The 27,940-nt window shown below is 40.0% G+C and overlaps 6 protein-coding genes and 1 non-coding gene across 9 annotated transcripts; 2 read left to right on the top strand and 5 right to left on the bottom strand.

The window, feature by feature from the left end:
- Window positions 1-1,931: 1,931 nt before the first annotated feature.
- LOC108774011 (uncharacterized) lies at window positions 1,932-4,973 on the top strand. The gene is made up of 2 exons (XM_018540013.1): window positions 1,932-3,657; window positions 4,105-4,973. Exons 1-2 carry the CDS (start codon window positions 2,283-2,285, stop codon window positions 4,278-4,280), a joined length of 1,551 nt encoding a protein of 516 aa, XP_018395515.1. The 5' UTR covers window positions 1,932-2,282; the 3' UTR covers window positions 4,281-4,973.
- A 2,792-nt stretch (window positions 4,974-7,765) lies between these two features.
- Window positions 7,766-10,956, bottom strand: Idh3a (isocitrate dehydrogenase [NAD] subunit alpha, mitochondrial). The gene is made up of 6 exons (XM_018540001.1): window positions 10,838-10,956; window positions 10,225-10,350; window positions 9,525-9,697; window positions 9,048-9,282; window positions 8,684-8,962; window positions 7,766-8,567 (listed from the first exon to the last, which is right to left on the bottom strand). Exons 1-6 carry the CDS (start codon window positions 10,862-10,864, stop codon window positions 8,331-8,333), a joined length of 1,077 nt encoding a protein of 358 aa, XP_018395503.1. The 5' UTR covers window positions 10,865-10,956; the 3' UTR covers window positions 7,766-8,330.
- A 461-nt stretch (window positions 10,957-11,417) lies between these two features.
- Window positions 11,418-12,992, bottom strand: LOC108774039 (nuclear nucleic acid-binding protein C1D). 2 transcript variants are annotated; one of them, XM_018540045.1, is made up of 3 exons: window positions 12,722-12,992; window positions 12,065-12,596; window positions 11,418-11,653 (listed from the first exon to the last, which is right to left on the bottom strand). In XM_018540045.1, the coding sequence occupies exons 2-3, from the start codon at window positions 12,276-12,278 to the stop codon at window positions 11,433-11,435; spliced, it is 435 nt and encodes a 144-aa protein (XP_018395547.1). In that variant the 5' UTR covers window positions 12,279-12,596; window positions 12,722-12,992; the 3' UTR covers window positions 11,418-11,432. The 2 variants fall into 2 exon arrangements, with proteins under 2 accessions (XP_018395547.1, XP_018395548.1); XM_018540046.1 differs by having other exon boundaries at window positions 12,065-12,486.
- Window positions 12,993-14,035: 1,043 nt separating this feature from the next.
- Window positions 14,036-23,630, bottom strand: LOC108773997 (frizzled-4). Its single transcript, XM_018539996.1, has 6 exons — window positions 23,407-23,630; window positions 22,613-22,856; window positions 22,249-22,495; window positions 21,766-22,003; window positions 16,661-16,854; window positions 14,036-15,230 (listed from the first exon to the last, which is right to left on the bottom strand). Exons 1-6 carry the CDS (start codon window positions 23,610-23,612, stop codon window positions 14,428-14,430), a joined length of 1,932 nt encoding a protein of 643 aa, XP_018395498.1. The 5' UTR covers window positions 23,613-23,630; the 3' UTR covers window positions 14,036-14,427.
- Window positions 23,631-23,634: 4 nt separating this feature from the next.
- Window positions 23,635-26,576, bottom strand: LOC108773998 (V-type proton ATPase subunit D). 2 transcript variants are annotated; one of them, XM_018539998.1, is made up of 3 exons: window positions 26,187-26,576; window positions 25,714-26,061; window positions 23,635-23,760 (listed from the first exon to the last, which is right to left on the bottom strand). In XM_018539998.1, the coding sequence occupies exons 1-2, from the start codon at window positions 26,574-26,576 to the stop codon at window positions 25,735-25,737; spliced, it is 717 nt and encodes a 238-aa protein (XP_018395500.1). In that variant the 3' UTR covers window positions 23,635-23,760; window positions 25,714-25,734. The 2 variants fall into 2 exon arrangements, with proteins under 2 accessions (XP_018395500.1, XP_018395499.1); XM_018539997.1 differs by lacking the exon at window positions 23,635-23,760 and adding an exon at window positions 25,385-25,466.
- Window positions 26,577-26,720: 144 nt separating this feature from the next.
- On the top strand, window positions 26,721-26,791 carry TRNAG-GCC (transfer RNA glycine (anticodon GCC)). Its single transcript has one exon. It is a non-coding gene; the product is annotated as a tRNA-Gly (tRNA).
- Window positions 26,792-27,230: 439 nt separating this feature from the next.
- On the bottom strand, window positions 27,231-27,858 carry LOC108773981 (uncharacterized). The gene is made up of 3 exons (XM_018539972.1): window positions 27,842-27,858; window positions 27,449-27,572; window positions 27,231-27,301 (listed from the first exon to the last, which is right to left on the bottom strand). Exons 1-3 carry the CDS (start codon window positions 27,856-27,858, stop codon window positions 27,242-27,244), a joined length of 201 nt encoding a protein of 66 aa, XP_018395474.1. The 3' UTR covers window positions 27,231-27,241.
- Window positions 27,859-27,940: the final 82 nt, after the last annotated feature.

Raw genomic sequence — 27,940 nt, 5'->3', positions numbered from 1 at the left:
CCTTTCTCTCTCTTTCTCTCTCTCTCTCTCTCTCTCTCTCTCTCTCTCTCTCTCTCTCTCTCTGCTTTCCACGCCCCGTTGCTCTTCAATCTTTTCGCGTTGAAATCTTTTCAGGAATCTCTGCTCTTTGCGAATCGTCGAAGAAATTTTTCTTCGACGACTCTAGTCACCGTATCGATGATACAAGATCGTATATCACAAATGTATCATACGAGCATACATTGCGAAAAAACGGCAAAATAATTTGTTAAAGATCGCAGTGCAAGAAATTCAAGTTTGCGGAAGAGTTTTTAGTATATAGATATCGATGTATCATATCATTTGAAAGATGTCTGCGTCGACGAATTTACGCAAGAAATTTTCAATAACTTGTCGGAAATCCTCACACTCTCGTTGGGCGAAAGCGAACGTGTACTTGACAGAAATTAGTAATCCTTAATGAATGACGCGACACCGCAGGCTGGTTCATCCCGTCCCACTATAGATTCCGTTCTTCCTTGGTCTTAGACTTAAGGCTGGGAGCTATTCAATTAATTTTAGAAGACAATAGTAGCTGACTTCCACATCGGCGAATCGTGCTTGTACGAGTTTCGTACACACTCATTACATCGTTAAATCCGCTACTCCATGTCGTTTGCAGAATATTCATGTGATTATTTGGGAAAATAAAACATGAATCCGTCTAATCATTTTATTTCGTCTTTTTACAGCTCGTTAAGAATTTTGTTAATCCGCAGAGATAACTAAACAAAACTTATTGTAAAAAAAAATAAAAGAATAAAAAGATATGACTATACTAACTATATGGAGTTTGCTGATAGAATTTATAATTACATCCTTCAAATTTATATTATATAGGATTAATTTATATAAATATTCATCTATTTCATTTGTAATTGAGATTGCAAAGGGTAAAAATAAAAAATAAAGAGTGGGCGCGATATGGCAATTACGTATAAATTAGTATAATACATATACAGGGTATCCGGAAAATCGAGGTCAATACTTCGGGAAGTGATTCGGGAGCTAAAAAGGAGGAAAAAATACTATATAAATAGGTCCGCGGAAATAAGTCGTTTCCGAGTTATAACCACTTTTATGTTAAAAAATTGAAATTTATTTTTCATTATAATTATAATCATAATTTATTTCACAGTGTTTCAACATAAATAACTAATATAGAGAAACAGGGCAATAAGCCAATAAATTAAGTTAAAAACCTTTTTTTAAAATTAATTTAATATTTACAAAAATTAGTTAGTTTAATTTAATATATTGCGAAGAATATATCACGTAATTGTGGCGTTCGTCCCAGCTTCCACTACTGGACTCGCATCAGTAAAGCATTGTAATGGAAGACTACCTTATACGCCTGTAAGAGTTATTCAATCGAGATTCTATGAAGAGATATACGCGTATCAAAGCGCTTGCGAGAATTTGCGAATATCGATAGACCTCTGATAGCGGGTCGACGTAGTAGTATTCTTCGCAATATTTATCCAAAGTAATATATGTATTTCCCCCCCCCCCCCCCCCCAACTTGCGCGCCGAACAATCGTCGGTCTTAATAAATAACATGCTTGATTTTTTTTACTTTTTATTTTTAATTTTTTGTAAATATGGTTACTGCATTATTTTTAGATAAACATAAACGGACTAAGTAGAGAGAATTAAATGAAATGACCATCTTCAGGACGAATGCAGGCCATTATTCTTCTATCAAAGAAATTCTGAACTCTTTGAAAAACAGTTGACTCCCTCCTTATTTCTTCAAATCCATTCTTTGTCTTAAGTCAGCAATATTACTGGACGTATTTCTGTAAAATAATGACTTTACGTGACCTCATGGATAAAAATCAAGTGGATTCATATCTGGTGATCTTGGGGATCAGGCAAACGGACCTTCACGCCGTATCCATCTCTGGCCATAATTCCGATTCAAATGATTTCTCAATATGGACCCATATTCTGTACACGTCTACCGACAGTTATCGGTGTCGTTAAGTACCGCGAGCCAATAAGAATCGCACTTTTCTCCTAAAACAGTCTCTGCTATCGTTAATTATCGACACCAACAACAATTCGGAAACGACTTATTTCCGGATCTATGTTTATATAGCTTTTTTTCTTCCTTTTTGGATCCCGAATCACTTTCTGAAGTATGACCTCGATTTTCAAGACACCCTGTAAGTGTGATCAATTAAATCGCGCATCATTTAATCCGAGTATCCGCGGCGAAGTATATATCCATATCTTTTATCGACGCATACAGAATCACCAAAATGACGACAACCACAGGCGACCCGTCAACCCTAAAGACTCCGGCTTCTCTGTCGGGTGGAGATCTCGTTTCTCGTCTTCTGGCGGCCACTCCTCCATATCTGTACAACGTGCCATTGACGCCTCACAGCTTCTTCTTCAGCGAGATGCTACGCTCCTTCGTACAAGCCAAGGCGGAGGCATCGTCGACTGGTGGCGGTGGTGGTGGCGGTGGCGGTGGTGTTGGAGGAGGTACGCCAAATGCACCACGACGCCGTAAGCGATCTTGGCGAGACGCTCGGGACAGACCGCTCGAACTCACGACGAAGGAACGTCCACATCATCATCATCATCATCATCATTATCATCAGCATTCGGACAAATACTATCACTCGGTAGCGCAGCAGCAACAATCATCTCCTCAAGTACCGCCGGAGATTCGTTTGGAGAACGATGGCAAACGCCCCGATGCCTATCTAGACACGATGGAGACCAAAGCCGCCGGCGCAACATTCGACCAGAAACCTAACTTTGGAGGCGATATCCTTAAACCCATTGACGAAAATAAGAGCGAGTTTTCGCGACAACACGGTAAGAGCTTCTTCGATGAACGACCGCGACACTTTGAGCAGGCTCAACCGCCGGAGAACGTTTTTCCTGGCGGAGAACCGCGGAAGATCAAGCCGGAGGATTCGCAGCAGTTAGATCGTAGCACTGGTAGAAGTTGTAATTTTGACAACGGTAGAAGTTACTCGGAGGACCGCTCAAAAAGCATCGTACCAGGAGGTCAGGAGGTGTCGTCAGCCTCCTTGCAATTGTCAGATCAGAAAAAGTTGGACTTTTCACGGGCAGCGGCAGCAGCAGCAGCAGCAGCAGGAGGAGGAGGAGGAGGAGGAGGAGGAGGAGGCCCTTTCCTATCCGGTATGCCGGCTGGCAGAGGATGCGAGAACGTGCTTCAAGGCGTGAAAGGTTTCGCTCTGCCTAGCGGCATGTCCGGCCCGGCGGAATTTCTACCCGGACCTCTCTGGTACCCACCGTATCCGATGCCGCAGTCCTACCCCGGCATCGATCCCCTACACTTCTTCATAGACTTACGCGTCTCCGGCCATATTTGGGATCGCAAGCACGCGAGTGAACGGCAACTATCTTTCAAGAGCAAACATTGCTCGGCCTTCAGCGTACCGCAATCCAAGGAGTGCGGGAATCGCCCGTTGAATCTTACCCGCGACGAGGCCACCACCACGTCAAAGAATTCTCCAGACGCGGAGAACACGCAGGGTACCAATTATATCTTGAAGCATCTCGTGAAAACGTACCAGGACATACAACAGATGAAGACCTCCGGGACGGACGCGTCGATAGAGAACGAGGACCATTCGAAGGAAACGACACAGCAAAGTAGGATATATCGAGGCATATTTGCATTTTTACCAACTTTTTTCATCTCGACACAGAATTCAAACACACGCCGCACGCTTTTCTTCTATAATAACACTTCTATTTCTTTTATTAATATTGTCAATTATTTCACGAGATTATTTTCAATTAGACTGCAAAATTTTGTTGGCTAATACACACAATGTTATTTTTTTTCCAATTCATGCAGGATCGGTCTACTTTGTTGTCTGCGTCTACTATCGCAGCGATATATGTATTTTATAGTATTTTATAAGATAATAAAAATATATTTATTATCTTTATTGGTGAGTGTTTCCTGCTATAGAGATTTTTAAGAGCACACACTTGTTTTTTTCTTTTTTTACTCGTCCAATACTCTATTGTGCTATTTTAGAATAGGCATACGTCTGCGATAAAATATTCGTAATATCGTAATGGTTTTTCAAGCTGGCGAGGATACTACGAAGGTAGAGGATCCTGACAGCAGTACGGTTACGAATTCCGAAGAGGAAAGAAAGGATTTACGGGCTCTGATTGGTCTCGAATTAGTGGTGGACTATGTGAAAGAGCCGACGAAGGATGATTCATCGACCGAGCAAACGTCTGCACAAATAACGGAATAACTTACCCTAACGAACGGGATTTGTAAAGGAATGCGCGCCTTCCACCTTAATCACTAAAATAGTCGTAGTGTACGTTGCTATTGTGTATAACACCTTCGAAACTGCACTCGATGCGACGGCATATCCTTTTGCCGTAATATAAATATACATATATAGTGTACCTCAGACAAGATAGGATTTGCTGGAGTGTGTGTGCGCAATAAGAGTAAGAGATATTGCACTTATGTCGCAGGCACGCAATGTGTGATACTATGGACTGATTCGAAAGATATTCTCATTGAATATTATTCTTGCAAAAATATATATTTCTTTCCAGAAACATTTCTCTACTTTAGCATAGAGCGATATTATGTTTAAAGACATTTCTATAAAACTTTATCGCACTTTTACATTAAACATTTTTCAAATATCTGTCTTCCCCGCGCGATTTGATTCTGTACATTCGATTCCGAATCATCAAAAGCTATATATGGATCAATTCATGACTAAATAAGGGTCGTATTATCGGAGTGGAATAGCTGAGCACCGATGGAATTCGACATGTGATACATACTGTAAATATCATAATAGTATTCCGACGTATCTATATGTATCGATAGAAAGTACTCGTTGTTGTAAGTTGAACGTAATAAAAACAATGAGATTTAACTGCATAACGTTCGTTTCTTATCAATTCGCCGCGCGCTTCCCTCCCGTGAAATGAATGAACGTTTAATTTTAACGCGCGAGTTGCGCACTGTCGTGATTAGCTATGACGCGAAGTTCCAAGATCACTTCGCCCTTATTGTTACCGTTCAGTTTCATCAATTTCCGGCCTCCTTGCGGAACGAGAATGACGTTGTCGAAGCTGCCTCTTCTGGTAGCCGGTTCGGATAATCTGTAGTACGCGACTGCAGGTCGATCCATGTCCTTGCTCAATTCGACATACGGCTTTTCCGGTGCAGTGACGAGAGTGTATACCTGATGTACACTTAAATTCACTCAAACATCCATAATAGATAAATATGTATTATATACAGGGTGAATAAAAAGACCGGTGAAATGAAAGATGTGCGAAAAGTATACTTGAGACCTCTTCTATAGCTTTTATTTGTTTTACAATTTTAGATTATAGAATAGGATAGCTTGCGACTCTTTACTGACCTTTCTAGTCGGAGATATGACATTTTCGTTCTCGAGAGAATCTCCCGCGGAGAAAGCCAGATCGAGATCGCGAGAAGCCTGCTGTTCGGTGATTGGATAAATCGCGTCGTTGTTTCTCGTACCGTCTAGATTTTCCAGGTAATAAACTCTGCCATCGGCATAGGTCGCAACACATACGGCAACACATACGAAGAGAACTGCGTTCTTCATATTCGATAGCGAATTTTCATCTGGAAGATGTAACACGCGCGCGAAGAGTCTGCGAGGGTAATGAAACGAAAGTTTTCGGTGTGCTGACAGATGCTGAACTCGCTAATCCGTGGATAAGGCGATTATATCGCGCCGTCGTGCATAGAAACAATTAATTAAACATGCATGATGTGTTTGCGTGGGCGAGATATTTCCGATGACGCGCCGATGACACTCGTCGAATCCCTCTCTCTCTCTCTCTCTGCTAAATAATTTCAAACCAAAGAAATACCAAGAGTGCATTCGCGACGTGCTATTTGTGTCGCATTTTATCCTTATTATTACGTTTTAATGAACGTTAAAGATATGAGAAAATAAGACACAAATAGCGCTGATAACGTCTTCCTGATTTCAAATTGAGAAAGCATTCATTTGTTATGTATAAGATGCGCTAGAAACAAAGGGTGATATATAGCGATCGTTTTGAATAAATAAAATAAGGGACCTTTTTCTGTAAAGTGTTATCTTCGATGATGAAATAGGACTTTCAAACATCCGCAATTGTATAACTTTCACACATACTACACGGGTTAAAGTGTTTCGCACTGCACGTACACATCGAATCGCTGCTGTATCGTCTTTCGCTTCTTAAGGAGTCGAGGGGTGAGAGGTACACGCGCGTTATTGGGGCGCGACGAGAGATTAAAAAGGATTTTTTTTTTTTTTCCGAGAGGATCGCTTCCATTGCGACCGGGGTGCAGGTTGCATCGGTCGGGCCCGGGTCCTGAATAATGCATGAAATTTGTTCCCCGGAATCGAATCGTCACCACCGGCGCGGCGCGGCGCGGCGCGGCGCGGCGCGGCACTACGACGGCCTGGCACGACGACAAGAGAGAGCGGGCATAAATCTAAATAATTTCAACCCTCGAATTTTTATTATTCCTATGACTGTGGTACGATGGCACATGCACGCGTGCACGCACACATCCGCACATTCCCGTGTCCCGTTGAATATGCATGCGCCACACTTGGCCGAGAGTGTCGGACCTTTGTGTGCAACTGTGTACGTCGCGTCGCGTTTCTTGCATCGACTCGTATATACACAGGCCTCGTACGTATACTCGTTAGCGCCGTGTCGTTACATCTCGCAGACAAGAGCGTAATGTCATATCACGAGGGTTTATCAATTCCGACGCTATTCCCGAGTGTTTGTCGGATTTATAAAACGCATTTTAAAACGTATATATAATATCATGCGTGTCTCTCTCGTGCAGTTTGAGAATCGATAACACATGTAAAATATATATGTTTCTAGATATAAAAAAAATATCAAGCGTCTTTTACGCTTAAAAAATATCTATTTGGAATACGAAATTTTAAATTAGCAATTTGAGAGCTTTTGTCACTATAACGCATGATTATAGTAAGATTTCCTTTCCATGCAACGTACATACACGTGTACGTACTATAGAGAGTAGTAAAATACCATTGAAGAAAAGCCGCGCCGCGCCGTATCTACGTCTGAAGGAAAATCTAATAACTGAATTTTTGAACGGAGAAGTTAGTCATTACTCACCCGGCGGATCGCGATAAATCACAGAAGGAATTAACGAGCGGCGAAGATGACACTTGGTCCCCTCCTCGTCCCGTCCTTTTCCTTCATCGTTTTCAGCCCCACCGGTGAAATATGGCCAGTAACTTTTCTCATACTTGAGAGAGTTTTCCTGAGCAGCACATCGCCCACCGTACTATATCGTTCTGAAGACTCGGGTGAAGACGAGGGCAGGGGGAAGTTATCAAGTGCTCGCGGGATGAGTGCTATAAGGTGAGACACTAGGTGAGGGGAGGAAAGGAGCGATACACCTCTTCGTAATGTTGGTACGAGAAAGAAGCGATCGAGAGGACTCTTCTCCTCCTACGTATCATCGTATCATCACTTACCTTTGCAATAATTGTCGCTTTTAAAAATTATTATTCTTATCGTTATACGTAAAATCAAGGATAACTAAAAAGAGACTCTTTTAAAATAATTTTTAAATTCTCAAAATGATTAACTCGATCACGAGAAGGTTTTTAGTCTCGTAAGGATGATAATAAAATTTGCGATACACCATAGATATTAATTTCATAAATCTTTATTTTTTCATAATACTGCGCGATTTCGATATTTTTTCAACTATTCTTATTCTAACCGTGTAAGACGTACGTCTCGCATAACAATTTTATTTAAAACTATGATACAGCATTTCTACTATTTAATTTACATGGCTAATCTTTACAATCTCTATCAAGATCTTTTCTTTGAACAATTTAAACGTTCAACGGTTTATATTATCATATTGGTTATTTACAGAAGCGTGTACGGTCGATCAAGTCGATAGTGCACATATTGTACGTTTAATGAAAGAAACAAAATTAAATGCTGTTTCAGCATCTAATTCAATTTGACAAATCAAGGAGTCGAATTGTATAAATCTTAAATCGAGATAATACATTTAGAAAGGGAGAAAATTTGCGTACACGTGAGCGACTGAAAGAATACTCAACGATACTGGCACATTCCGTCGATTCCAATTACAAATTTCTAATCGCGCGAAACTGCGATACAACAAATGTGGTAGAAAACAGCGAACGGTCCTTTCATCGCGGACGCGTGAATTCTATGAGTATTTGGCAGTTGAGATTTCGACAAAACAAAACAAAGTTGTCTGCCTTTTATTAGACTTGCGCGACAACTCTCTTGCAAATTTCGTCGGTATACTCGCTGCACTTTGCAGTGCCGCCTAAATCACCGGTTAAATACTTTGCTTCCTTTATAGTATCGTAAGCAGCCTGTTCGATGATCTTGGCATGGTTGCTCAGGCCCATGTACTTGAGCATCATCACCGCGGAGAGCAACAACGCAGTGGGATTCGCCTTATCTTGACCGGCGATATCGGGTGCAGTTCCGTGTACCTATATAAAATTTATCATTTTGTTAAGCAATATTAATATACGATTAATGTAAAATTTTGTGTTCACACACACGCACGCACGCACGCACGCACATTCACGAATAAAAATGACTATACCGATTCGAACAAGGCACCGTTTAGACCAATGTTTCCGCTTGGTGTCAGCCCAAGGCCTCCGACGAGTCCAGCGCACATATCAGACAAAATATCACCGTATAAGTTAGGCATGACGAGCACGTCGTACTGACTTGGATCCTGTACCATGTTTAGGCAAACTGTATCCAAGTACCTCTCCTCGAATTTGACCGATGGAAACTTTTGTGCTGCTTCTCGACAACATCTCAAGAACAAGCCGTCCGACATTCTCATGATATTCGCTTTATGTACAGCAGTAACCTGTAACAGTTACCGGATTTTAGTCAATGTGATTTCAGTCAAACATTTACCGATGTTTTATCGTTTGAAAATACTTTGAGTGTACCTTTTTCCTATTATTGTCTGTAGCATATTGAAAGGCAAATTCTGCTACCCTACGAGAAGCCTCTTCTGTGATTAACTTAATAGACTGAACGACGCCTTCTACAATTTCATGTTCTATACCAGAGTATTCACCTTCTGTATTTTCTCTGATAGTAACAACGTCGACATTATCGTACAACGTCTTGTATCCTTCCAAAGATCGGCATGGTCGCACATTGGCGTATAAATTAAATTCTCTGCAAATATTTGTAAACAGATAAGTAAGACGTGTGTATTTTACTTTCCAAGAGAGGTAATGTAAGATATTTAAAACAATCGCCCGCGTGCTTATCGTGACATTATGATTATGTAAGCATGCGTGCATGCATTATTTTAGGCAGCTGCACTATTTTAAAAATTCAACAGATATATGCTCGTGGAATTAATTTAAATTGAGCATATATATACTTGGTTGCACACAAATTCTAAAATTCCTTACTTTCTGAGTGCAAGATTGAGAGATCTGTGGCCTTTTCCAATTGGAGTCATTAAAGGTCCCTTAAGACCGATTTTATTCCTATTGACAGAATCGATAGCTGCTTGTGGTATACCAAACTTGCCATCTGGACCTTTTACTGGTGTTACATCAACTGATTCCCATTCTATTGGCACCTGGTTTTTTTTTTTCAGATAAATTAAGAAAAAATTATTGTAAACAATAAAAACAAGTATAGGAAATACGTTGAAGTCAAAATGCATATAGTAAGCATTAGGATATTGAAGTAAAAAAACTAAAAATGTATATATTTACATCAATAATATGTTCAGATAAGAGTATCAAGTGCTTACTATTAAGAAATTATGAATTGAGTAATCATGTTGTGCAAACTGCCAAGTCTTGTGATAATAATAAACTAATCAGTGATAAAAAAAGATGTTTTTAGTCGAGGGAAAAACATATCCTCTTCTAATTACTCAAGTCAGACGAGAGCGTACAAAACAAAGATCCAAATACAGAATCGTTTGACATAATAATAATCTGTTATGTATATATATCAAATATATAGAATATATATAACTTGAAGGTAAACTATAGCTTAGTGCTAAAGTACAATGAAATTTCATGAATCAAGCATATTGTTGTAACAGTAAGGAATGAGTCAGTCTTGTAGTATTAGTCAAAACACAAATTATCTCACCTTGGCAGCGTCGAAGATTTTTTGTACAGCAATAGAAATCTCGGGTCCAATGCCATCTCCAGGAATAAGAGTGCATTTGTGTACCTTGCTGCTATAAAGCCGCGCACCGGTGATTTTTGAAGAGATCTGTTGGCACACGTCACACATATGTGATTTAAACAGATGATAGAAATGAGTACAGAAGTCCAGCAAGACTATTCTCTTGTTGATCTTTACGTCGCGACTTTATAACCACGTAAATTATTTCAAAAAGACTCACCGAAATTATACAGATAAGAATAATATCCGGTTCCTCAGTGTATAGAGGAGAGAATGATAAAGGTGGAAAGCCAGACAGAATTAGAACATAAAGCTATATCACAGAGGAACAGTGACAACAGTATGGAATAGATAGATGTGTGGAAAGAGAGGGAGAGAAAGAGACAGAAGGTATATACGTAGATAGGAGACGTAAGAGCAAAGACGAGATGGAGGACGATATGTACTATGCAAGGAGTTCTAACCTTTCTCAGGGAGGTAGGTAAGAGAACGTATAGAGGTGTGGAGTAGTAGTTACGCACAACAGCAGTTCCTTGGATAATTTCGCGGACAGTGCGACTCGGCGCCTACTTACTGCTGTACGAATCCACTGAGCTGCCATCACGCCGACGGTGATCGATGCTAACAGAAAGATATGTGGCTTGCTCACGTCCGCTCGCAACTCGCCGAACTCGCGCTCTCTATTCTGCTCTATTCGCATAAATCGCACCAAGTTCGCGTCGTTCGCGTCGTTCGCGCACGGCGCAGTCTCGAATCCCTCGAATCCAAGAAACGCATCGTGTCGTGTTCTGTGATTGGCCGTGTGAACGCGGGACTAGTAATTCTTCATTACCTGCTCTCGCATATACCTTCTTCGCACATATTTTGACAACAAGGTGTCCTCTGATGCTTTCTGAATGTTTATACTTTACACGTGATACGCATGAAGCGACAAAAAATCATTTTACACCGTGAATATTGTTATCTCGTTATCTAATAGGATATCAATAGGGTGCTAGAATAATAATGCAAATCGAAAAGACACGATTGAATCTCATCTTTTTTTAATTAAACATTAATAATGAAAATGTTGATTAAAGCGATAAACATCTCAAGTTCTCAAGTAAATACATACACGTAGGCAATAAATTCTATATAAATATATGTATAAATAATAGAATTTATAATATTTATGTAGGTGGTGATTCTTCAGACTTGTTAATTTCCGTTTCCATGCTCTTGTGTTTTTTCTGCTTCACGTCCCACAAACTGTTCCTCACAAATCTCTTAGCAGCATTTATATCGACATGTGGCATAAGTGTATTTTTATCATTGATTTGTTTCGCTCGTATCATCGCTTTTTTCAGTCTCTCATTTTCTGATCTAATTCGATGCTTGGATGGATCGATTCCTACAATCAATAATAATTTAATCGTCAATATGTATAGGTCTCCCTACACGATCAGTAATACTGAGTCAGTATTACTGATCAGTATTACTGACAGTATGCATTAGTTTTTATAATTTTATACGATCAGGTATTATTGATAATATTTCACTTCAGTTTGACGTGATTTGACGTATATATTATTATCTATTATTATTATCTATGGTGACATGGATCTTAAGGATAAAGCATGTATTTGAATCCAAATCATCGTCAGTATTCTACGTCAATCCATTAATATTAACCACACACAATCAATATAATATTGTCAGTATTCATTGTGATATTGACAATATTACTGACCGTGTACAGAGGCCTTATGATCTAAATTAGTTATTTGACTTATATCTTTTGAAAATAACAATTCTTACATACCTTCGGCTCTCAAGTACATCCAAAATAGACTATTAAGACTGTAAGATAACAATAAGTGATATTTAATTTTATCTGTATTGGAAAGTTTATCGAGTAGCGAAGGATCGCTAACCAAATCCACCATATCCTGGATTTTGAAGGCTGTTTCGCTCAACTGCTTCAGTCTAGCAATTATGTTTGCATCATGCGAAAGTTCTTCAAAATCAGCATCCATTTCTTTCGTCAATTTATCAATATAAAACGTTCAAGTTGTCCTTCTTTTTACAAACAACGTTCAATGTTATCTTTCAAGTGACAAGCAGTGATGCGATTTCCAACCCGCTTGTGGGGGCTAACGTGTCTGACGCCAACGATAATTCGCTGAAGGCGAAATGGAAAGGCGGGAAAATGCTTAGTCCACAGTGAAAGGTTAATCACTGAATCTGTCTCAAGTTTAAAGATAATTTATTACAGACTCAAATGAATATGCTAACTCGTGTAGACGTGATCGCGTGCGTATGGCATTAATAATATAACGGTATCGCAAGATCGGCTATGAAGAAGAAAAAGAAGAGAATTTAGAAATTAATGACAAAATTATTGTCTAACGACATGAACTGTTAAGACCTCACGACGTAACTTAAAAAGGAACATAATACTAAACAAAGCGCTACTTACAATTTATCGCCGTGTCTTATAAAAGGTATACATGACATGACGCACGCAATACACTGGAGACTGGGAGCTTTGCTTGTATCTCTCTAATCAACGAGTATATTCTAGAGAGGAAACCGAAAAAGAACAGACTGAGCACCGCAGGTAACGCCTGCAACGCCATACAGCCCTCGATGGTAGCGCCATCGGTCGGCGGCCTGACACAACCTGTAGCACACATACAAGTACGTAGCCTTATTATTATTTATTTCTAAATTAAATAACTGGTTAGGCAAAGAATTTGTCTCTGTTATTTTTTATATAGTTATTGTAATATAAGTACACATATACAACTTTATTACATATATCTGTATTATAAATTGCATTAACAATCATTTTAAATAATCTATCATCACACATTAAATCATCTTTCCTATATGTTCTTTTTATATAAAATTGAAATCCATTTACGACGGAATAAAAAAAAAGAGTACTAATAGATACGTATCACTAATATAGAGGAAAATGGAAATTTTACGAATTTATTTCTTCGAGTTGCATGTAAAAGTCGCGCTACTAGAAATTATACATCATCACAGAATCAAGGTACGATCGTTCTAGAATTGTGTATGCGCAACCTTCTATATGTATAATGTATATGTACATGTATGTGTTTAAAAGTTTAAACGATCACTACTGATGACAGGGATGACAATAATGTTGTACGTACGAGTTCAAGTCAAACGAAGATCTAAACGGACACACTCTTTCCCTCCCTTCCTTCCCCCCCTCCTCCTCTGACCTATTCTTTGAAGTTTAAATTTAGCATCCGTTCTGTCATGAATGTTTGGGCGGATAAATTCAATGGCGTATATATCGCAGAAAACGCGACGATTGCTGTCAGTTATTTATGTGTGTGTATGTTACAGCACAATGATACGTAAATCTAACATGGGCTATCTGCTCGCAATAAAAAATTAAAGCAAGACTCATATTAATGCGATTGTTTCTGCTTGTTTCACAAGCAAGTCATAATTAAAAATTTATATAATAATATTATACGCTATCCTATGATAAGGATATTATCTACAAGTTCTATGGGACTTTGGCACGCTATCCTATTTATATAAATTGAAAGAATGTTATTATAAATTTATATACTGTACTATTACAATTATAGAATGAGAGAGAAATAAAAGATGCATTAATTAACAATTGTCGTATGAATGATGTCATTAATTAAGATGCTAAATAACTTAGAATAGATAATTTTATGAGTATACATAAGAAAAAATGATACAGGCAAATACAAAAGTATATTACATATTTTGTAGTGTAATTCGTTCCTATGTATAATATATGTTAGGTAATATTCCGGCAGTCATATTGTGTAAGATCGTTTCAACCTCGCTTTAAGAGGCCCTAAGCCGTAAGAAATTGGCCAATCATAGTTGAATGGGAGAAAAATAATCGACTGTGATTGGCCTCTTAAAGCGAGGTTGTGGACCCAGCTTAAGATATACACAATAAATGCTATCGCTAACTCGATCTCGGATGGAGTTTTCGCAGATTAACTCTGAGTAAAAGATCAGATTAGAAATATGTATTTATATCGCTCAATGTGCGTGCGTGCGTCATCTCCAAGAGGCACAATAAACTACAGCAAACTACTCGCGTAGGACACGAGTATATCTTATACGTCGCGCTCTGCGTGTTAATTCGTTGAAAGTTCAAACTTGCGTTTCGCTACCGGAATGATAATGTTTCCGATGTTTCCGATGCTTCTTATGGTTCCTATGTGCAGGCAATTGCGAATTCGGTAACGTTGCATGCTGATGCAAGAGAGGATGCTGCGGCGGCGTGAGATGAGTGAGGTGGTGAATCTGATGAGGTATGGGAGTATTGGCAGCGTTGTAACAGTGTACGACGGGCACGGGATGACACTTATGTGGCGGTTGTTTGCAATGCGGCAGCTTCCGGCACGCGTTCGATACCTCCGGCCACCAGATCCACGCGGCGGCCATCACTCCGGCACCGAGGCTCACTACTAATCGTAGGACGAAAACTTGCAACAGAGGTCGAACGGGTGGACGAGGTGCCGTTGACGGTTCCGGTGCTCGAAGCCACGTATCCCTTCCCCACCATTCGTAGAAAGTCGTACTGGCGAGGCAAATAATGAGGGTGGCGTAGAGACAACCGAATACACCGACGCGAGTCAATAGCTGCTTCTGCCGCCGGTGAATTTCCCCTGGGGATGATTTGCTGGAGATCTCACGCTGCGAACGCAACGGATTAGCGTGGGACGCCGTTAACGCCGTTAAAACTGCCGCTGCCGCTGCCGCCGCCGCCGTCGACGAAGACGATGAAGTTGACATCGACGTTGACGTCGGTGTCACGGCCGGACGCCGTGGTAACACCAACGTTGCCAAGCCAATTAAAAGGAACGTTACGCCGAACGATAGATAGACGAATTGCGGTGCTAGTACTAATACGAGAAGGGAATGCGCGTTCTGTTGACCGACGAAACAACTCGCTGTAACACAGAAAATTTATATCGTGCTGCGAAATCTTTTCCAAAATGTCCATTTATACAGCCCCCGGAGGCGGAGGATTGGGGAACAAGATTAGAAATTATTGGGAGATATGCAATTTTAATAAAAATTGCAATTGCGAAACATGTTATACGATCATTTAAGAAAATATAAATACAAGACTGGTATAGCGATCTTAAGACCTCTTCAAGTATTAAGATGCTCCCTAAATATAAAAATCGACTGTGTGAATACCAGCCTAATAATAAAAAGAACATTGATACGCGAACATATTCCTATAGACATTGCGCACCTTCGGATGTTGCCCGAAAAAAGTATACAGTCGTTAAAATCTATTTTTTTTTTCCAACTTCTCCGATCTAATAATTAGATGTAAATGAAGCGATGTAACCTTTTTTTTTCTTCTAAAAATAGAGAAGGCGAGGATTTTGGTTCTACTTTTCACGTGTTGGGAAAATTTTTATTTCGCGAGGGGGAGAATGCGGCAGATTCTGCTCCAACTGACGGTGGAGCGCATCGCTGACATTCCTTTCGCGATCCACAAGTTAACTGGATCGACCTAATTTCGTTTTTTTTTTCTATTATCCACGAACACACAGAGACTGGAAGTATATATATAGCACAAAGAGAAACATCGAGCGCGAAATAACTAAGAGGTACGCGCATATATCATAAATGAGTTTAGAACGATTAAAAATAACATTTCCTAATATTTTTTAGTACAAAGTTCACGTGTACTGCGGTATTTATATCTGTATTATTCGCGTATTTACACATTCAAGAGTAAATACATAATGATTATGTATATGCGAATAATCGAAGGTTTTGTATCGCTACGATCCGAACTGCGGTCGTTTAATTCGAAGATGCTAATCTCGTGGGGCTGGTCGCTCTCGAGCATAACTTATCGTCGAGAACGTAAATACGAAAGAGCGCGCGCGGTGCGTTATTAGCATAAAATAGCCTCAACTGGACCTCACTCGAATTAAGATCGATGGAGGGAAGATGGCAAGGACAGATAAAGATAGGAATAGAGAGAGACGAGTAGGGATGGAAAAAACAATGATCGAAGAAGACGTATATATATATAGGAAAAGGGACGAACTCTCTGCAGGATCACGAGAATCCCGAGGATCCAACTATACGCCAATGGCGCGCAACCTCATAAAACAAACGGTATAACGAGGCGTGGCCGTAAAACCACTCCGGACATTCTTCTTAGAGGAGCAACGTACGCGAATTTTAAATGTTTTAATATCGCGCTCCATTGTGCGTATAGGCAGTTGAAAGTTCCGAAAGTTACAATTAATAATGACGACGTCAGTAACGCCGCGTCCATCAGAATGATGGGGAGTGATTTCGTAAAACACACCTTGTCCGAGGTGTGTTTTCTAGCAACTTATAGACTTACCAGTCAACTCGTCGGCATCGACATCCCTCGTGACCAGAACGGCGATAGTGTGTGCAGCAGGGAGGCCCCAGGCCGCGACGGCGGCGACGGTTGAGAATCCCTGCTGTAGTCCGAAACTATCCTCCTTGTAGTTGCCAGCCGTTCTCGTCCATTTTCTGGCCATTATGCACCACCACGCGCATATCACGACCCACCTGCGGTCCAAATCGCATAGCAGCATATAGAGGTAATATACTCGCGCGACAACAACGCGATTCGATTATTTAGTATAGATTCAATTCTATATACACAATTTTGATTTGATTTAAAGTAATCAAATCAGCTAAAAAGAAAGAGAAAAAAAAACGTAAAATGTCAAATATGCATGAAAAATTACAAAATGCGATGAAACTGTAAAGGGTGCAGTCGATGATGCGCGAATATGGAATTCTCGATCACGCGTTCCGAGAGCTTCTTCGATCGTACGGCCCTGCGAGTTTGCAACTCGAATAAATAAAAGAGGAAGGCAGGAAGAAACGCGCGCGAGGAGTCGAGAGGGCGGCTACAGACGGTATAGAAGGTAGAGAACGAGCACACAGCTCGTTGAGAGATCGAGTGAGATGGAGTGACGCGAGGCGGCCGAGTAAGTGTTTGCGCCTCGTTTGACCTGTTCGCGCTGCTTTTCGATCTTGTCGAAGAGAGAGAGAGAGAGAGGACTCGCGTGATTAATTAGTCGGCTTTTCACCGCAACCTCTACTCCCTCGGCGAACTGGTTGCGCCGCGCGGGGAGAACGGATTACAGGATTTACAGGCGCAGGGTGACGCGGCTGCACCGGTTGCACGTGCGTGTGCACGACCATGCACGAGACGAAGAAAGGCGCGTTCTGTCTCACGCGAGACCATACCACGCACCGCTGGACCATTGTTCGTTCCGAAACGGTTCTCATCAGCGAGTCCATTCGTTCAGCGGAACATAATCTTACATATCATTTGAAATCGATATACATATAAGACAATTAGTATGAGGACAAATGCGAGTACATCTAGAGACTTTGACGACGCGATTAGAAAAAAATAACGTCATGTTATAATTATTATATACAAAAAAAAATCTCATATCTATTTGAAAAGAATAATACGTGCGCGGTTAGCTATACGTCGACGAAATCCTCGTCTCGTGAGGTAGTCAACCTTCTCGAGTGTTTGCCCCCGCTATATATGTTATATGTACATACAGTAATATTTACCCAGTGAACAACGGTAGCCGTGTCTCTTGGCGCGCATCTACACGGATCTATCTAACCAACAGGTAGTCCGGCTCTCCCTTGCTGTAACGCATTGAATGTAACGAGAATAACGATTCCGAGCTTTTTTTTTTTTGAATAAATATATATATCTTTAGACAGTGCCCGCAGAAGGTTGAATTTGATATCTCTATTGAAAGATTCGTCGCGCGAGATAACCGAGTCTCTATGCGAAATTGCGGAACGAAAAGGAAGTTTAGATTGGCGCGACCGAGTAAGGAGGTTCGGCGGATTCGCTAATTCTCTTCCGAATTTATCGCGTTTGGAAAAGCAAAAACTCGCCCGACGAATTCCGCGTCGGGCACGGTGATGAATGGAGTGCCGCGATTGCACTCGTGGAACGTCGATAAAAAGAGGAGAAGAAAAAACATCTAAAGGGACGTTAACACACACCTTATTGTGTAGGATATGACGATCGCTTTGCATACCAAGGATAATACTAACAAGTCGAGAGAGTACAAAGAGAATCAATATAGTATAATAAAAAAAAAAGGATAGAGGTGTGTGTAAATATACATATATGTAAAAGGGGAAAGGATATGATTTTTCTGGACGTTTTCGGCCTATATATCAACGCCGTACAGCCACGAGTAACAGCCATACAGTTGACATAGGAACTATTAATAAGGAGTAACAAGCTCGATGTATGCGTCAAAGTATGCGTAATAAGGCCGATTAGAGTTGTGCGGCATATCTCTCTCTCTCTCTCTTCGTAACCTCGCTACCCACGCTGCTAGCTACACGGCTGGGTGGTCGACCACTCGCAGTTTCCGTGCAACTCGGACTTGGTCGCGGGAGGAGGGCAGAGAGAGAGAGAGAGAGAGAGAGGAGAGACTACCTAACGACTCGCTAACTAACAAAACAAACAAGAGGTAGCTAGTGCCCCTCTCATCTCATCTCGCTGATTATATACCCCGCGGGATCCCTACCCGCCGATGCTTCCTCCCCTTTCACTCACTCTTTCTTTCTCTTTTTCGCGCGCGCGCGCGTTCTTCCCGTTTCCACTCGATCGTTTCGCTCGCGATCTTCTCTCACGATGAATTCGGAAAAATTGATGTCGATCAACATTCACTCGCATAGAAAAATTCGTTTACGTATACGTGATTTACATACGCAAATCGTTGTGATTCAACTATAAGTTGTATTCGAAAGTAATTGCAAGGCAAATTTCTGAATCTCATTGTGATGAGATGAGATGCAAACGAAATGTCCAAAACAAATAACATTGTTCGGAAAGGAAAAGATGGAAAGTCTGTGTCGAAACGCGTATATTTGTCGAATTTAATTTGATATGTTGAAGTAATTCTTTATAGTTAATTGATTCGGATTTCGCAATAAAATTTTCCTTCCAATTAGTTTTATGTGTTGTGTAGTAAAAAATGTGTTTAAAAAACGTAAAGTCATACATAGAATCTTGCTTTGAATTATATAGATCGTCTAAAGTATATGCTTTACGATATATATATATATGTCCAACGTATTTATATTATAAGGACAAAAAAAAGAATGCAGTGACGTTTCGTCTTCCTCGAAATAGACAAACGCGCCAGATAACGCTGAAGACTTGTTATCGGGATGGTTCAGCGTTCCTCACTCTGACGCGTAGTCGCTCTCAGTAGAGCTCTTATCTTGGATAAATTATCGAGAAATTCTCGGATCCGGGTCCTTAAGGCTCGGGTTGGGCACCGAGAGAGAGATGATGGATCAGCTCTTTCCTCGAGCCCTTCTTTCGACTTGTCCTTTTTCTTCCTTCGTTCTTGAGACGGCCGTCAAACTCTTGGAGCAGGGAGGCAGAGGAGAGGAACGGGAAGGAAGGAGAGAAAAGAGAGAAACGGAAACACGAAACTGCCGGATTACCTACCACCATGGGGCCGTACGATCCTCTCTGTCAATGGCGTAGCAACGCCGATTATCGATTCTTCGCGAGAGGACAGAAGATTTCAATAGATTGAATCTCGCGTCATTTGATAATTTTTGGAAAATTTTAAAAATTTCTATGTATCTGTTGTATATTATATTTTTAATTTTAACAAAATATTTCATTAGTAATTTAACTCTCACAACTATCGTGAAGATACAAATAGAAAATTAAAAGATCAGTTTTTTTTATCAAACGCACATAAATTCTTGTGGTGGAGCTCTATTAAAAATAGAGCTTACAAATTGGAGAATTTTCGAAAATGAGTCATATCTGTTTTAAAGGAATCTCGTTGCTTTTCACGTAAACTTGACACATGTTGCGGGAATAATGTGAAAAGGGAGGTGGTATGGAAGGCGAGACAGGACAATGCATGGCTAGGACCCTATGGGTCCATGGTGCATAGCTTCGTGGTTTCGTGTCCGGAGGGCGCGATGTTTATCGGCTCTTTCGATGTAAATTATGGCCATACGCTATAGAGTTCGCTACGGCACGGCGCGCAAAAGTATTCGGGCTTCGAGTTCAGGGTCGGATCTTCGCGAGATAGGGTTTAACCGCGCGTACTGATTTCTCATTTAAAACTTGATGCTTTTCAGTGTAAAGCCCCAAGTCTGAACGAGTTTTAAAATTAGTAAACGAGAACATGAATTCGAAATCGATGAAGATCGAAGAGGAAGTGAAAAAAAATTGCAATATTTATATGCCTGGATTAATAATTGTATGTTTAAATAAATTTGAAAACTCATGAGAGATTATAAGACGATCGATTTTGCAAAACTCGTTTGTACAATTACAACCACAAATGGTATTCGTATGTGAATCATCTTGTTTTTGTTGGAAGCGTCGTTTCGTCCATCTTCCACCTTCTCGTCTCGTTTCTCTCTCTCTCTCTCTCATTCTGCTTTTCTCGCACTTTCTTTTTCCTTCTCAAGCAACTTGCTTTCTCTAAGATGGAATGCCATTGACTCCATGCATATCTGGCAACAAGGTTCCTCTCCGACCCACCTTACATACCGGGTGATCCTCATTTATCCGAATAAAAGATTTACGAACGCAAGGTACCTATTAAGATTCTAAAAAATATATGTGGATGAAAATCTGAAGACTACAGTAGCGGTAGTTTAGATATTAAAAAATCTAAAAGTTCTGAAAAGTCAAAAATTTGATGAAAATAATTAAGAATCGAAGAATAATCTTTTACAAAGCTCTTTCTTTTCATAATAGACGAATATTGAAATTTTATAATTGTAACATCTCTTTGCGCATCGTAAAATTCTATAATTTGTAATTAACAAATATGTACATTTGTATCGTATTAGAAAGTAGATTTTCTACAAAAACACACATTGAGACTCTCTTGAGTTTTTTTTTATACAAGACACGACATAACAATTAGATTATCGAAACAAATACACGAGCAAACGGATAATTTTTTACTTAAGTATGCCACCCGTTAGACACGTTAAGATGAGCCTCTCTCAGTATAAACGGGATGAGATGGGATGGGACGAGATGGGAGTCAGAGGCTCGTTAGCGGCACGAGGGGAGTCAACACTGTTGCCAGATTGTTATCCCTACCTCGGACGATGCAGTCTCGCCACAGCAAGGCGAGTGCAACAAGGCGCTGTGCAACACCCGACAACTTTGAAACATGTTATGAGAGTATTATTTGATTCTCACACCTGTGCGTAATTAAACTCTAGTGATAACACGCGATAAAGAAAACTTGTTGAAATTCTTTTTTTCCACTAAACGAAACTGCATCAGCCAAACGTCCTCTCTGCGTTGTTTATAAATATACGACAAATTAAACGGAGATGTAATCGATGTTCCAATCGCGCGGTAGTTTACAATCATCAATTATCTTGAAATGTGATGCAAAAAAAAAAGGGGAATGAACTTACCAAACGATCGCTGCGTTTCCAAAATAATAGAGTAGCAGAAAAACGACGGCGCAATATGGATTAGCTAGGCCGTCTTGTGTTAGGTACTGTTGCTGCTGCTGGGCTATAACAGCTTGATCCTGTGGATGTAACGAAATCACGGGAGTGCAGGCGACATTTAGCCGGCCGGCAGCCAATCGAATCACGTAACCAATTGCGACTGCCGCATGACAAATTGTCAAAAAGACTATCGCACGCTCTGTAAGCAAATATAATCTTTGTCATTTGATCTATCTATAATATGTTTGTAAGAATTTAAATCCAATAGAACATGAAAAAAATAGCATTTGCAGAATCGATGAAACGACCGCCATAATAATATAGCTTGTTGAGATCTCGAAAGATTTAATTCAATTAAATGAAAAGTTATAACGCGCGGAGAATAGCATCATATCCTTTCGCAATTTCAAGTAGAAATGGCTTCACTTTGCAAAAGATTCTTACCTGCGGGGCTAGTCAGTAGAGGCCGTTTGCGTGGCTTCAATAATGTCAGGATAGCGATCGCGACAGAGACTAGGCATACCGTTACGAATACGGCCATCCAGGCCTCCGCGAGCCTCTTGTCCTTCTGTGACCAAAGAATATCAGCATCGCAAGCGGCGGCGCATCTTCCAGAGCGATTCAGAAAGATGTATAATCCAGACTTGGCGTACCAGGAACAGCCCCAGGGTCCGTTATTAGTGCTTACCGCCTGGATAGATAAACAATACGATAATATTATATGTCGTCGAGCAACAATTTGATTAATCGCGGTTACATTTCGTTTTCGGCTGAATCATTCGTCTTCATATCGATAGGCTCTAAATACCTGAATAGGATTAGCCGGTCCTGGCTCGCCCGGCCCTTCCATACACATATGCTGGTGATTGTTTTCCGGTGGAAACTTGGAACAGTTCAACGCGGCGGGCCAGGGAAAACCGAATCCCTGAAGAACCGGGTAACAGCGTGCCCGCACTTGTTCGCACAGACCTCGACAGGGACCTATAGGTGCGGGAACCTTCTCGGTACACATCGGAGCATACACCGAACACAAGAACAGATGCAGTTGCGCACTGCAACAAGTTACAAACGAGATGCAAAAATCAGATGATTCTGCTTAAAAAAAAGTTATTTATCATTTTTTAATTGTTCCAAGTTTCAAAGATGAGAGGATATATTGTTAAAAAAGATATCTAATATGAAATCGCAGCTGATATATTAGGTGTACAAATTAGTTCGGTCCGTTTTTTGTGTTCAAAAATGCATTTATTTCAAAACAAAATGAATGAACAGATTATAATTAAAGTATTGTCCATCGCTGGCTACTACTTTTTCCCATCTCTCAGGCAATTTTCGAATTCCATCTCAAAAAAATGACTCGTCTTTGGAGGCGATCATCTTTTGGAAAACAGACCGAACTAATTTGTACTCCCAATTTTATGTAAATAATGTGTACGTTTTACGTACATAAAGATATAAAGGTTGGTTGTACATTTTTGTGGAAAAGAATAATCTCATTTCGCGTCAAATACGGTTAAATTATTATTATCGATCAAAACGCTCTTCGTATTATTGATCGACAAACGATTGCGAAGAAAGCTAGCGCACTCATTTTGTACGTACCTGCATCCGTATTGAATGAGCGGGCTGAAGGTTTGTAAGGTAAAATCGGCATCGCCTTGAATCTCGTGACCAACTAGATTCGGCATGACAGTGACATTGTAGCCAAGGCCACGACACATCTCGATTCTGATCGGCTCGCAGGCGCCGTGCACGCACCATATTGCACCACGTATCAACGTCAACAATGGCAACAAAATCCAACGCATTTTCCACGAAAAACGGTTTCCAAATTATGTTATGTCGTAAACGTTATCTCACGTTTTCTATCGTATATGCCACTCGCCGTGTTATGGAACTCGTGCATGCTGGGATGTCACGATCGAGCATCGTGTGGAAGTGTTTCAATCGAAAACTCTAAAAAAAGGAAAAATAGTGTAAAATACGGAAATAGAAGAGAGATAAATGCACATATACAATAAGATTTTATAAACTTGATTTTAATTGAAATTTCTGGTAAGAAAATTTTGTGAAAACGTACAAATTTAATACAGAAATTTAATTTATATTGAAAATGTAATGATGATAGAAAAACATTGCGAGAGTTAATTAAATTTAAATTTTGACTATAAGAGAGAGATATAATGCCTTTTCGAAAAAAGATTTAATTTTACTATTTATTCAATTGAACTCACGTTGCGTTCTTTTAATTACAATCCTGTCATAGCTCTTTATTTGAAGAGACGTGTCAAATTCAATCTCGACGAATAGTTGAATTAACTTGCTTGTGCGTTAAATGAGATCAATTTAACCGGTGCTTCTCCTCCAATGTAGATTCAGTCTTGGTTTTAATTTAATCAAGTTTCAACAACTGCGAGATTTCAACACGATAACCTAACACGTCACTTATTTATCCTTCACGACGCAAATTGAACTTGATGAAATGTAGATTTCACACACACTTCAATTTAATAATTTAGAAATGTGTATTTGAAAAATAATTAACTTTTTTTACATATGTCGTTCATATTGTACAGTAAACAGATCTTGTTTTTTTCTCTCAGAAAAGGAATAGTTTGCAAGCCATTCACGAGGACACGCGTGTACGCATGCATGCACGCACGCATGCATGCACGCATGCACGCACGCACGCACGCACGCACGCACGCACGCAACAATGATCAATTAACAGTTCACGATCCAGCGTGTGACGCGCGACACGCGCGCGTTTAAATAAACGTAGAAGTGTGATTTCAAATGTGAACGAAGAAATGAATCGATCACAAAGGCGATTGCATGAATCGATCGACCAATCACGGACAACGATCACGCGTGCTACAATGATCCTTTAGGCGGATCATTGTGAATTGAATTAAAATCGACGAATCGTCGCCGAAGAGAATTCAGGCACCGCCTGAACGCGCTACGGTCCTCCCTCGTCGAAGCTTTCGGTGCGACTAAACTCTCGTCTTCCAGCGGCTCCAGCTCGGCCGAGTCGGCTCGCGTCCACGGATTGCGCCATAACAGCGCCTTAGCGTGACGTGACGTCTGTTTATCCCTCCCCTCCTGCCTACGTATGCTTGTTCGCTTCTTTACAGGGTACCTGCTTCTGCTGGCTAGCAGTTTTGCCTGGTTCAGCCTGGTTCTGCCGGCCTTCTGGCTCTCTCTCTCTCCACCGCGCAGGCATCAGCAGAGGGATTTCCGTCCCGTCTCATATACTCTATACATACATTCGTCGGATTGCGCCTTGTTCGTGTCGTAGCGATCGAGTCCAATCCCCTAGCTCTGCGATTACTTCGCGTTTGGTATTCGTAGAGCGGATTATTTTTTATATGTAGGTATATCTAATTTATGAAAGAAAAAGAATGGAAAAAAGAGAGATGAAGAACGAGATTACTTCTTAAATTTGAGCGGTTGAAGGAACGCTGCAAAAATAGCAAGGAAACTCGCATTCTTATAAAGAAATTATCAGTATATATATGTGTATATATATATATATTAATTGAAATACCATATATGTATAATAATAATATGATGCCTGGCAAGTGGCAAGTTGAAATTTTCGTGCGAAAGGAGGAGGAGGAGTTTGTCGTTTCAGCAGCTGCTATATGCATCTACGAGATCTGTAGAGAGAGTAGATTATTATATATAGATAGGAGGAAGGAAAGAACAGCATCAGAGTTACGTTCTCATTATCATATCCCGATGTTTGACAGCGCGTATTTTCTTGGTATATAATTGAACCTTTTTTTGAAAAATTAATTATTCGCACAAAGTCGCATACAAAGAGAGAGAGAGAGAGAGAAGCGACTACTGTATTTTCTTCAAGCGCACTCTCGCGAATCATGCATGTGTGAATCATTACATTACCCAATTCGCTGCTATTAGATATTAAAAGAGAAGATCCTCGTCCGAGTCGTCCAGGATATTATTGGTGCTCCGAATGAAATCATAAGATGACTGTTTGTCACGTCGCTTCGTTTTCCACTCTCGTATTTTCTTAAGACGATAGAATTCTTCTCGCTCGTATTCGTCGAGTTCGGTGACGATATACGCGAGAGTCCGTTCTAATCGAGGTATAATGATATAGCGAAGAGCGTTTACGCGACGTCTCGTCCTCTTGATTACCCGATCGAGAATCTGGTAGTTGCGCTGCAACGACGCCAATTCGACCAGCAGATCTATCGCCTTTCCGTAATTGATCTTCAATCTAGCCACCTGTTGCGACGTATCGCGTGCGAGATGTCGGGGAAATGACCGCGACAACAATTGATGAAAGTATATTAAGTACGGTTCGCGTGTAGCGCGCGAATATTATTGCGTGCCAGAGGTAATATAATCACTTGTTGACCGCCTCTGGCTAATCCAGCAAATTCGAAGGGATCGGCGCCACTGCGGAAGGCCTCGTAAATCCATAGTCGAATCCCACCGATCATCTCCTGTCTGGTTTGAATCTTGGTTTTGGCCTTGTCGACCGCTTGTAGGACCAGCTCGTTTACTCCACCTGTCGCGTAATTAACTTCGACCAACGAGAAGGCCGCGTCTCTCATAACTTGACCAAACTGCGATTTGTTCTTGAGTAATTGTAACATAATCACGCGAAATCGGATCAAAAGACCATCGACTCGTTTCAAAAGTAAATCGCGACCTCTACGGGCGCAGGTCAAACGGCATTTCACACTTGTATGCGAGCTGGATGTTGGAAAAACTGCTAGTCTGTCTACAATCTCCATAACTGCCTCGCATCAAAATTATTCACTATCATCGACTATAACGTTCAGTTTTTTTTTTTTCACAAACAAAAATGACGACTTTCAATTTTAATTCTTATGAATTTTGAACGTATTGAGTCAGTATAGAAGAGAGAACTCACGTGAGCATCGGTGGTTCAGTGGTAGAATGCTCGCCTGCCACGCGGGCGGCCCGGGTTCGATTCCCGGCCGATGCATTAACTTTTTTTGGTAAATTTTTCTTACATAAAAATATATATAGAGAAAATTTACTTTTAAAACTCGACACTCTATCCAACGACTACTCCTCTCTTTGTGTCTCGAATAATTCCAGATTCGCATGAACCTTTGACAAAAATAACGCGATATTGCATCGGTCGGGAATCGAACCCGGCAAGCATTCTACCACTGAACCACCGATGCTCCTCTGTTGCGAGTATTTTCTTATTTCACATTTATATCAACTTCTCTATAGCTCACGCTTTCAATCATTTATAATTCATAATTAAAAATATTTAATGTTTCGTCTAATTGTTCTAAAAATCTTTTCTTCACAATAATTACTTTATTAGTAGAATAAATTGTACAAAACAAATTCAAACAAGGAATTTTTATTAAACTGATTGTCAGTGTTTGTTTATAAATATAATTATTAGTCTTTGTTAAAGTTAATGATTTAAATCCCAATATTGTTCGCCATATTCTCCATTTCTGCTACCCCATTTCACCTTAAAAATTGCAACCAATTATAAATAATAAATTACATTTAAATAGATATATTAACAAATTGATGAATACTCAATTGATGATTACTCACATTACTCTAATAACTTTAATTTACAAAAAAATGTGTAATCGTCAAATAAGATAATTACCTTGCCACTAAAACGGTTATTGTCAAAATCTTTTCGTTCGAATCTTTGTTCCCATTCAATAGGATTCTCGCAGACGTAACCAAATTCAAGTTTAAGAGGCGCCAAATGTTCCGAAAATATATCTCTACATGTTAACGATCATTAAAATTTACAATTTTTTTTGTCATTTTACACAAATATTATGACTCGTAAAAACAAACTCACTTTATTAAATAATTTATAATTCTCGTGGCAAAACTTATAAGATTTTATTTGAACTATGTGTCGAGTAAAATAAAAAAAATGTTTAAAAATACATGAAAATTCAAACGTGTGTAAAAATACATGGCATATATATTGTAAAATTATAAATAAGTTAAAAAATTTGATGCCAAATAAAAAGACTTCACTCACTGAAAGTATTGTCCCATTGACAAAATATCTGCTCTTTCCTGTTTTGAGGTCCTTTCTTTTCACAATTTGTAAATTTATAATCATGATTAAAACAAATTA

The sequence above is a fragment of the Cyphomyrmex costatus genome, unplaced genomic scaffold (assembly GCF_001594065.2).
Source record: "Cyphomyrmex costatus isolate MS0001 unplaced genomic scaffold, Ccosl1.0 scaffold23, whole genome shotgun sequence".
NCBI lineage: Eukaryota > Metazoa > Arthropoda > Insecta > Hymenoptera > Formicidae > Cyphomyrmex > Cyphomyrmex costatus.
Note: the sequence above shows the minus strand (reverse complement) of the source record. Positions and strands in the feature narration are given on the sequence as shown.